This window comes from Syngnathus floridae, chromosome 1 (assembly GCF_059516105.1).
Source record: "Syngnathus floridae isolate MCC-2025c chromosome 1, RoL_Sflo_1.0, whole genome shotgun sequence".
Lineage (NCBI taxonomy): Eukaryota > Metazoa > Chordata > Actinopteri > Syngnathiformes > Syngnathidae > Syngnathus > Syngnathus floridae.
In genome coordinates, this window is record NC_142413.1 from 14,050,127 (window position 1) to 14,061,664 (window position 11,538).

Consider the following 11,538-nt stretch of genomic DNA (forward strand, 5'->3'; position numbering starts at 1 on the left):
TTGATAGGCCGATTGAGCACTCCAAATTACCCCTAGGTGTGAGTGCGAGTGCGGATAGTTGTTTGTCTCCGTGTACCCTGCGATCGGCTGGCAACTGGTTCAGGGTGTCATCCGCCTACTGCCTGATAACCATTGGAATAGGCTCCAACACGCCCGCGACACCCATGGGGACAAAGCAGTACAGAAAATGGATGGATGGATGGATGGATGGAATCAATAATTCCAGACAACACAGAGATACCGCAATTCATGGGAAGAAACCAAGCAGTCTCAGGCCATTTTGCTGCTAAGGGATTAAATTAAAATGGGTCAAAGACATCAATACACATTTTTAGTCCTATTTAGAGTTGTTACTGCTTGTCAAATTTTCAACTTGAGTCTTTTTATGTGCTTAGGTAATCATGATAGAATGTGCAGACCTGAAGAGTGTGATCAACTACCAAGAGGTGGAAGCACTTAAACATACAATCAAGGTAATCATAAAACAGTTAACAGAGCAGAAGATGTTATCATTTGTCACTCAAAAGTATAAGAGAGTAAAATATTGCCACGGCTCATCAGGTTTTATCCATCATCAAATGGAGAGGTCCCAAAAGCAATGAACTGTCATCCAAGTTTTGGAAACAGGTGGTCTACGAGATGCCTGCTAAACGAAGAGAGACTTTGTCCCGACGTCAGGTAAATAACCAGTCAAATAAATAGTCCGCTACAGCAAAGTTCCCCAACCACCGGGCCGTGTTGACTAACCTTTTTTGAGCCAAGGCGCATATTACGCATTGGAAACGTCCCCCACACTACCAAATGAAAATATACATATTAAATTATGCAATATACGTAGTATATAGAAAACACTTATATCTCGACTCATTTCTCCTCAGTTAAATGAATGGTTGTTCATCTACGTGTGCCCCGCGATTGGCTGGCAACCAGTTCATTGCGCACCCCGCCTAGCATTCAGCTGGGATAGGCTCCAGTACACTCACGAACCTTGTGAGGATAATCGCTTCAGATAATGGATGCAAGGAAATAAATGGAAATGCCATTCATCTATTCCATCTCCTTGTAGTACACCAACAAAATGTTTTGAAACTGCGAAAATGTGGAAAGAAAGAAGCAAAGAAAAATAGCAACCGACAGAATAGTACTTAGAATTGTATATAAAATGTGGAATAATTTGGTAATTTCAACCAAAGGTAAAGAATGTAACCTTTTTTGCTAGGTGTGCTCTGATTCATCGGCCACCAATTGTGATCAGCTGATTTTTTTTTTTTTAAATAAAGGAAAAAACAGACTTAAAAAACATCACAATTTAGACTTTATGCTCCTTTGCTCCCCTTGGGTTCAAACATAAACAACAAACAGATGATCCATAAAAGAATTTAACTATTGCTAATATAGCAAATAGTAAAATATAGTAAAATTGGTGCCACATCGTCTGCTAAGAAAAATATAGTATTTTCTTGCTTCTTTGTGGGAGGGCAAAGAAAAAAAAAACATTCCATCCCTGATAAGAGTAGAACCAAACAAAGAACAGTATAATGGAGAGCAAAGTACCATAAAACTGTACTCATATGACTTAAACGTGGTGTTTTCTAACTTTTTTTTTTCCCAAGAATCCACTTTTTAAGAATGACAAATTGTTGTGTCATTCCCTTATCTAAATAACCCTGAGCAATGCAAGCGATAAAAGCAGGTACACTGCCCTCTGTAATTACTGGCACCCCTGGTTCAGATGTGTTCTGTCGTTTCTAATAATTCAGTTTTTATCTCAAGAATGTAGGATGAAAATAAAGAAAAAGAGGAAAAACCAACCTCTAATTCAATTGCAAAAAAGCCCACACTAAGAAATAATTATTTGATATTAAATTGTGTTCCCCAATATTAGCACCCCTGATGATAATAGTACAACCTCCAATCTTCAATCAAGCAATTAGATGGATTTGCCTCTTTTCAATATTTTAATACGCAAGGAAAAATAAATACTATTCATGAAAAAAAGCCACAAGCAAAAGAAGGAAATTACAACTATGTACTTCGGCGTTGTTGAAGAGTGCTTGCTTGTCTGCACCTTGACTACTGTGGAGGACCTCTACGTGAATTGAATTTCCCCTTGAAAGATCATAATGACTGTTACAAATGCGCATTGAAAACAATACTCTTTAGCTATCGTAAGTACACTTTAATCGTCTGCATTTCATGCAAACAAGTTGAAAGAAAAAAACAGTATTGACCTCTGTTTAAAGCCAATAAACAGATGTGCATTCTTTCAAGCTGATGGTCTCTTGATTGAAAACTAAACACTCCTTGAATCAAATCTCTGTCTCATGTTGAAGTCATCTGTAAAAAATGATCCATGGTAACAGGTGATGGACTCAGGAGAGCAGGGGCTCTTTGGAGATCTACAAACATCTGTCTCTACCATTGCCATGACAACCACCTCAGCATCCCTGGTGGCTCCAAGTGAGAATCGGCATGGACATCATCAGGTCAATTGTGCAATTAAACTACTTCAAACAATTTTTTGCTTGGGTCTCCTCAAACTATGCTCTATATTTGGTTGAAATCATATTTTTGGGCGTGGTTTCTTTTTCCTTATATATGTCTCCTCTTGATACTGTAAAATTACTCTTGAGCATTTATAGATTTTCCATACAGTATATGCCGCTTATGTTATTTTCTTTTCCCTAAAATGCAACGGCCAACAAAACAATCTTGTCACTGGGTCAATTTAATATCCATTTTGAGTCATACTGCATGACAAAAGTTAAAAGAATGATTTTTTTTCTTCTGTAGGTTTCCTTGGCAACAGAGATCCCTGACTATAACCAGATGACCTTGCCTATTGGAGGGGGTCACATGGCTACCGCAGCCCAAATGAGGCACTTTTGCCGTAGCTACGAGTTTCATCTTCCCACGCAGCCACCTGCCCTGTCGCCTCCCCTCCCACCTCCGTCTACCATGCAGTTTTCCACTCTGGGCCCTGGGGGGCGCCACGTCTACTGCAATATCCCAATGACAATTCTAAATGGACAGGTGGGGGAAAAGGCACTTTGATTGTTGTGAGTCAGTTGGTAGTTACCCTCCAGTTGTCCTATCCTATTTCTTAACCCTTAACACTCTTGTTTTTGTGCATGTCCCCAGATTTGAAACCTATTTCAACTAAACCCCCTTTCTTTTCCCTAGGGGTTCAGGGCAGTTGACTGGGGCAGAAGAGGTCTGTGTGGATAAATGAAATCTAGAAATAAAACTTCATTCACGTTTATATATGTTTTGTATTTATGATAGACTGGGGTGTAGATGACTTTATGTAATGTTCACATACAGTTCAGTCCCAATGCAATTGGAAAATGATATTGCGTTTTCATGATTTTGCCTTCATGCACAGCCAAATTGCATTCACAACAGGACAACCATGATGGGATTGAAATGTAGATAATCAGCTTTACTTTGAGGTTTCACAAACAAATTAGCGGGGGTTGAAAAGTAAAGTTTTGCATTGTCCTAGTTGAATAGTATCAATAAATATTTTGCTGTCAACGACTTACTATGTGTGGAGCCCATCGTGGAATTCAAAGTTTTGTCCCTGGAGATGCTTTGCCACCTTCACATTCTTCTTGTTAGTGGTACTTTACTTCCCTATACATTTCTCTTCCTGATACAGTTTTCATTCGGTTACAAAGGAGTCTTATTTAACATGATAGAATATTTATATAACATGAGAGAATATTGGAGGCTTTTTACATCTTTTTTACATGCTCTGTTATCAATGGTATGTTTCTTGATTTAAAGACCTGATCAGCAGTACAATCATGAAGGAATGCCTCGATTGCAAAATTGGCTTTCGATATACTCCCTCAAGAATGTTCTTGACATTTGGATAACAGTGTTTCATGAGTATTTTTTTCTTCACATAGCAAAAACATTTTGCTCTCTACAAACTTTCGTTCATCCAAACTATAAGTTTAAACTTTGATATTTTATTGTTGCATCCATCACGGTGGTGTTTGAAGGCAAAATCTACAAGTAGCCAATCTAATTTGAAAAAGTTCCCTGCATCGAACTGTAGGTGACATGATACACCCTTTTCATTGTATGCATTCATTATACCACACAGCATCAACGCTCTCCTTTAATGATGCACAGTAGATTACAGCCAAAGTTATATTTTGAAGGTGATGATTGCTTATTATTATGATATGTTGTGTGTCCCCTAGGTTTCTCAGAGCAGCACACTTGGAAAGAAGCCCGATCTTCACCTGAACAGCACCTTTGTCCCACTCACCAGCAGAGAACTAAGCTCTGATATCTGGTAGAAGCATTGCTTTACTGATACTGGACTAAAGACTACTGGTTTACAAAGAAATTCTCACTGACTTGGGACAAAGGTTTTTGGACCTTCTACAAAAGTGGTTTACGGCCTCTTCAGCCCATAGTGTGAACAAAAACTGCTCACATATTCTAAATGGACCGGACAAGATCTGGACTGCTTACAGATCAAAACAGACTGATTGATTAAACTGATTGTATATTTGTATTGCCCCAAGCACTGAATTACAGACTGATATAGACTGCTGAGTTGGATTTAAAAGGCTTCCAATACAGGTAGATATGCCACTGAAAATGTGCAGCCTCATTAGAAGCATGGACATGTTGGATCTGTTGATGTTTTGAATAGTAAATGTCCTTGAGAAAGATTCAGCATATTTAAACACTATGAAGTCATCAACCAGCCATGGGGTTGTATTAGGGCCGCACTGAAAAGAGAAAAATAAAAGACAGGACTCAAGTCATAATACTGTTCTTTTAATAAGCGGCTGTTAAAATTCGTACACAACCCAAATGCCACAGTTTTTATATTTAACCCTATTCTCAATATATTTTGACTTGGTAGACCTAATACTCCTTACAGTGTTGGACTTTGGGTAGAAAAAAAAAATGTTGGTCTGGACATCTGATATTTTTTAGAATCTTAACAACTTGGGATGTTTGGTTGATCTTTCAAAATCAATGTCCTGCATAGTCAGGTCATAAGATGAAGGATCTCAACAACCTCGGGACACCATTCCATTCTATTAAATGCATAAAAGTGTTATACTGGCCATCAGATTCTAACCGTGTACTTCCACGGAAGACTTTTATTGATGACAATTGATTAATTTCATCAATTAAAGAAAATTAAGAAATTAAGAGGCAAATGATGGCTACAGCAGTGACCGACTGATTAGCATGTACGTACACCTCACGGTTCAAAGGTCGGGGGTTTGACTTTTGCCTTCCTTTGTGCAGTTTACATGTTCTCCGTGTACCTACATGGGTTTTCTTCAGGTAAACTGGTTGCCTCCTATATTCTAAAAGATAAAAGATAGGTTAATTGAAGAAATATCCTTGCCGTAGTAGCCAATCCAGATTGCCTGAAACCAGCTGGAACAGGTTCCTCCGTCCAGAACAGCCTCAACAACATAGAAAGTGGACGGATGGTGGCTACAACTGTAAAGCCAGTCAGGTGGTACACATGAATTTAAACTTCATCCAGATTATTTATTTGTTGGGGAAAGAGAGTAGCAATGTAAAAGAGAAGCCACTTCAGTGTTCAACTGGTTGAACTTGTGAAGCGATGAACTGAGAAACCTTTACCCTCAATCTGAAGGCGCGAAGGACATGGCTTTTTCTATTTGCATGATCACCCGTTTGGATATATATATATATATATAGTGTATAAACAAAAAAGATTTTTAAAAAAATAGGTAGATTAAATGACATAATCATTTGTCGCAGCTTCTTTTAACATGGGAGAATGGTGTTTAATCGAAAGGCTGACAGAGCAAGAGAAATCTGGTTCTCCTAAAAGTTATCATTTTTAACATTTGTTTTGTTTGGCTTTGTTGACAGTTTTTTCCTTCTATAACTGGTGAGTTTTACCTGTCTTAGTTTTAAATGTTGGTTTGTTACAATAATCTCTGTACAGCTTCAATAATGTACACATATACTATCTTGACAGGAGTGACTTTTTTTCCCCTACAATTTCTGTTCCATGTCATTTTGTTTAACTTTCAAGAAGGATCACTCACAGTCAACAGGGAGTGCCACAGCATTGTTTGTCAGGAACAAATGGAGCAGGGCGACCAAATGCAGCTTGGACCAGGGTTTATTGAAAGGTTAGGGTTATGGTTAGACACAGGCGGGACAGAGGCTCACGGACAGCGGGCAGGAAAACGGAAGTCCACTCGGACCAGATACAGGAACAGGTTCTGACCGTGAGCCTCTACACGAGACCGGGGGGAATGGACGGGCAGGACAGGAACAACAGGAGCGGAAACAGACGGGAAGTAACTGTAGACACCGACAGGGAGAAACACACGGGCACACGAGGTAACAGGTCATTATGGTGATGAAAGGGGCGTGGCTGAGGGAAGTTGAGTGTCCAATGGCACGGGCACGTGACATTGTTCTTTGTGAGCTTTAAGAAATAAAACAGATTATTCTCATTATTACCGTGATATTTAAGCTGAGAACCTGTTTTGAATTTATGCAAAAATTCTGTCATCGTCTTTACAGAATAGAACCAATGAATTCTGGATATTTGAGATTATTTGATACAATAATTATCATTTAGTTGGATGGATGTTATATCCAATGGCAATATAAAGTCTAGTGGTTGTCTTTTGATTTACAAAAATTGTGTTGAATATTCTTTGAATATACTGGTTGGAATAATTTAAAAAAAAATAAAATCATGAGTTGTTTTATATATTTTGAATGACTATTGTAACGCTTATTACAGTTCTCTGCACAATGCTTAACCATCATCGTCCTCTTCAACTGCATATTTGATATGTTCTGCTCACTTTCTGTCTCATTCATCATTTGGAAGACCCAACAATGCTCCTGGCTGCAGTGGTGCTAGGTACAAGAGCTGGATGACCGCCTCCTTGGATTTAAGTTCATACCATGCAAATCCCTTTTCCCAATTACAGCTTGTCAGGAAATATAATTAGTGTCAAATGGCTTTTCTTCCATGGATGTCAGCACAGGATCATTGCATGGCAAGACGTGAATGAACACAGAACATTCAAGCACATCGACCTGCAACATAATGAAATAGGGAAAGACATTGACTACATTAAAAAAAAAAAATTCAAAGTGAAGGAGAAATTATATTTGGAGAATTAGTGCCACAGTCGATATCACCAGAGTGTGCCTTTGAAACGTCCCCAAATATTACATTTAATGGTAGACTTTTTCACATAACGCGAATCAGTTTGTGAGTATACTGCAGAACTTTCAAACTAATTTCAAATTTCTGAAAATATTTTGATCTCAATTGACATTTTACTGTCATGTTTGGCTAGACAATATCCAACCACAGTAAAATATGACAAAAATTTACAAAGCGTAAGTAATTGTTACCTATCCACTATTTCAGCCTCTTTTGAAGACAGACAAAATACAAAAAGACAAAATAAGTCATAGGCACTTGGCATCAACCACGAGATGGCCATGGACCGTTCCCGGTGGAAGAAAGCCATATCAAGAACCCAGACCAACCCAGCGGCGCCTGGAAAACGGACTTTAAACCGATGATGATGATGAGTCACTGAAAATGTCAGTGAGTTGCTTAAAGGGGAAGTTACTCCATATTGACAGGCAGAATTGTACCTGAACGCGTTCAATGAATGAAAGTTCATGAACTCGTTCATAATTTGCACAAACGTGAACTGAATGCAGCGCATTTTTGCTTCGTGATCGTTTTTGTGAACACGCTCATTCTGGGCGCCAATGAACGATGAGAATCTTGACTGTTTTTCCTCAGAATTCCGACTTTAAAGTGAGAATTCCCACTTTCTGACTTTAAAGTCAGAATTCCCATTAAAGTGAGAATTCCGACTTTAAAGTCAGAATTCCCACTTTCTGACGTTAAAGTGAGAATTCTGACTTTAAAGTCAGAATTCCCACTTTAAAGTCAGACTTTAAAGTCAGAATTCCGACTTTAAAGTCAGAATTCTGAGAATAATGTCAGAATTCTGACTCTAATTTGGGACTTTTATGTCCCAAATTATAAACCTTTTCTTGTTCTTTGGGCAAACAAGTTAAGAAATAATACATTCACTCTAAATGAAAAGATAGTTAAAGCAAATATAATGTTACTAAATGTTTTGCACTTCGTTTGTACATTCTTTGTTTACTACATCAGTCTGGCACCTACAGCAGATTGTGTTTGCACATTCTGGACCACAGTCACGTTTTTGTTTCAATTCATTAAAGAAAAAGACAATTCAAGCATCTCTCATGTATTTGAGATTGTAGGGTGATGATCTGGATACTCGTGTGAATAGAATGGCTATTTTTTTTTTTTTTTTGATTGGAAGAAAAGAACTTAGAACTTTTAATTTTTGGAATGATGAACTTAATTAATAAATTTTCAATTATGAACTGAACCAGTTCATTTTAAAAGTTGCAAACTGAACTTTGAACTAGTTCATGTAGAAAATGAACTTTCCCAACACTTGACAGGCTGGACCACAGTTTTCAGGGACACATTGTTAATCACTGTATGAGTATGACAAAAAAATATATGCTCAAAAGACATGATTTTTCAAATGACTTGTTTTGAACAATAAAACCCATGTTTAAAAATATTAGTATCATTTAACCACTTATTACCGTACACTTATTAGTATTACAGTATGTGAAACATGTCAATATCATGCCCAGTATATCCAATCAGAAATGGTATAAAATGAAGGAAACTCATTTTAAAAGTGGGTAAACGTTTGGCAAATTATTATAAGACGTCGCTTATATACTATATTTTAATGAATGGGTCTGATGAGGACGCCAAAGGCACTTTGATATTGACTCAACATCGTCCTCTAGTGGTGAGTGTAAAATAAACTGTAGTTGAGTCGACTCAAATGACGAGCTGGTAATTCTGAGCAACCATGGAGAAAATCATGAAGCCATTTATTGCAATGTATTGTATTCTCATATTTTGCTTGATTTTACTTTTTTAAAATACCCAATGAGGTAGTGCTTTTTTTAATAAAAGTGTGTAGTTTTCGCTTTAAATTTGTTTTTATAAACTTTTACCCAATGCACCCTTCTCTATAAACTATATGATGAAGCTTATATGATGTCGTTTTGCGGTGTTGCAGAATTGCATTGTATCATTTGATACTAATATTTTGCCCTCTTTGTGAAATAGCGCTTTATTGGTTAATTCATTCCTGAAATTCTCTGAGTCGTCCACAAAGGATGTGTGGCGTGCATGTTTCCAATTTGTCCCACTTATGCTCAATTTTCTTAACATCAGAGTAGCTTTCTCAAGCTCACCCTGTGGCAAAAATGACCAATTGCTACCGTGTGTTTCAAGCAATAAATGTGAATTATAATAGGTGTAAAACAAGTCCTGAACTACTACATCAGAAAACATCATTAATTCTGAATGCCCTGTTTAGTTTGATTGGCATTGAGATTAAAATCAGATTGGCCAAAAAAAGGAAAAAAACACTAACATTCACAGACAACCTAATATGTAAGCTGTACAACCATGGGAGTACATTTAAGCAATTAAAAACACGAAACAAATGCCTTTGGGATATTGTTTAGGCCAGCAGCAGGCCTTGCTGCTGCTTTTGAGTCCACCAGGTACAGGAAATGTCTCAAGTTTTTATATGAAAGAGAATGGTAGGAAAATTACAGTCGTCTTTCTTACTGTCGATGCGGCTTTACTACTCCCATTATCTCCTTCTGTGGCAATGCACCAAACCTACTGCACAAATGAATTACATTGTTTGTAGTAAATCCAACCCAGTATATACGTAAACACATTGACATGCTATCCCTGTTTTTTTGTTAATAATAATATTAATAATAATAACAATAATAATTTTGCTGAACCGCCATTCAAAAGTTATATTTGATTTTCATTAGTAAATTTCAATGAGACTTTTTTTGTTTAATGAATATTAATACCATTATTTCTTTTAATCTTTTTATTCTTTTTCTTTCCTTAATAAAGGGGTACCTTTTTTTACTTCATAGGGATTCATTATAAAATGATAATAAATGGACTTTTGTTCAAAACCCCAGACATATACTTGATATGAATTCCTGGAATTGTTTTGTAAATGTTGGGATTCAGTTGATCATTTGTTGTTTGGTCAAAGCATGTTCCACTATAAGGAAAAAAATTAAGTCAAAGTAATGGTAACTTGGAAAATGCGACGTATAACAGTCACTCACTGGAATGCTGTTTGATAGATGTAAAGAATGGAGTGTCGTTTAGATTAATTTGCTGCAAAAGATGTGTGCCTGTGCGTGCATGTGTGTGCAGGCAGCTGACCCTGGTGTGAACAGGGCTACTGTGTGAGACCACAGAGAGAGCATTCTTCACTTTGACACACACACACACACACGCATACATACACACACACGCACGATGCACGAAAGAGTCACTTGCCATTTTTTGGCCATGATCCTGTATTCTTCCCAACACACAGACACCTACTGTAGAAACACTCACATGCAAATTGTGCACCACATAAAAGGTCTTATTATTTTACCATGACTCACTGATTAAGTCATAAGACTCTTTTGCATCAGTCATGTATAATCTATATTTTACCAAAGTGCTTCTCCTCACACGGGTCGCGGGCGCACTAGAGCCTATCCCAGCTGACTTTGGGCAGTAGGCGGGGCACACCCTGAACTGGTCGCCATCCAATTGCAGGGCACACATAGACAAACAAGCATTCACACCCACGATTACACCTAAGGACAATTTAGAGTGCTCAATTAACTTGCCATGCATGGTTTGGGAATGTGGGAGGAAACCAGAGTTATCGCCCATGGTGTAGTAATGGTTTCTCACAACAACCTTCCGAAACAGTTACATATCAAAAAGCAACACTGTCCATAAATCTGTCAATGTTCACATTTTGAAATGATAACCTCAATGCCACTCCTAGAAAATTACAATGTCCCATCATTGATGACCTATTTTCGGAACATGCCTGCAGGCTTTTTATGTGGTCTTTAATTGGGCCCGCCGGCACCACGTTGTTGACCTGCTGCTTGTGCTGATTTTCATTTGCATAATGATATTGTCATATGATACAGTGGCAGAGCTTTTTTCCCCAGGATTTAACATGAATATATCAGTATTATTTGGGGGGACATCAAGGTTTTTCCTTTCAGTTGAGATCTGTTGACCGAGGTGTTGTTCCGTTTTTCTTGGCGCTGTATGACAAGAAGGAAGCAGAAAACTGTTTGGGAGCAACAAATCAAGTTAGAAGACGTATGGAGTAGCGTGAGGTGAGGCAGGCGGATGTCAATATTTTAGGGACAGATGATAGGTCAGTGAGGTACCAAAAAGTAAAAGATTTGGAAAACACAAGTGATTGAAAACAAAATATTTATAGTTTTTGATTACTAAAGTAAAGCGTAAAACAAATATTCAAGAATGTAATAATCACTTTTTCAAATTTATAGTAGTTCCTGTTGTGCATTATTGTGAAAGGTGCTTTGGGAAGTGGTGCA

At 37.7% G+C, this 11,538-nt stretch overlaps 1 protein-coding gene across 2 annotated transcripts in view; it reads left to right on the plus strand.

The window, feature by feature from the left end:
• Nucleotides 1-6,488, plus strand: part of il1rapl2 (interleukin 1 receptor accessory protein-like 2) — a 208,709-nt gene extending 202,221 nt beyond the window's left edge. Inside the window, exons 14-19 of one of the 2 annotated variants that reach the window (XM_088386756.1) lie at nt 396-473; nt 562-678; nt 2,364-2,486; nt 2,794-3,033; nt 3,184-3,214; nt 4,215-6,488. In XM_088386756.1, the coding sequence (XP_088242882.1) occupies nt 396-473; nt 562-678; nt 2,364-2,486; nt 2,794-3,033; nt 3,184-3,214; nt 4,215-4,303 (678 nt within the window). In that variant the 3' untranslated portion in view covers nt 4,304-6,488. The remainder of the gene's footprint in view (nt 1-395; nt 474-561; nt 679-2,363; nt 2,487-2,793; nt 3,034-3,183; nt 3,215-4,214) is intronic. The other variant, XM_088386765.1, reaches the window with a different exon arrangement.
• Nucleotides 6,489-11,538: the final 5,050 nt, after the last annotated feature.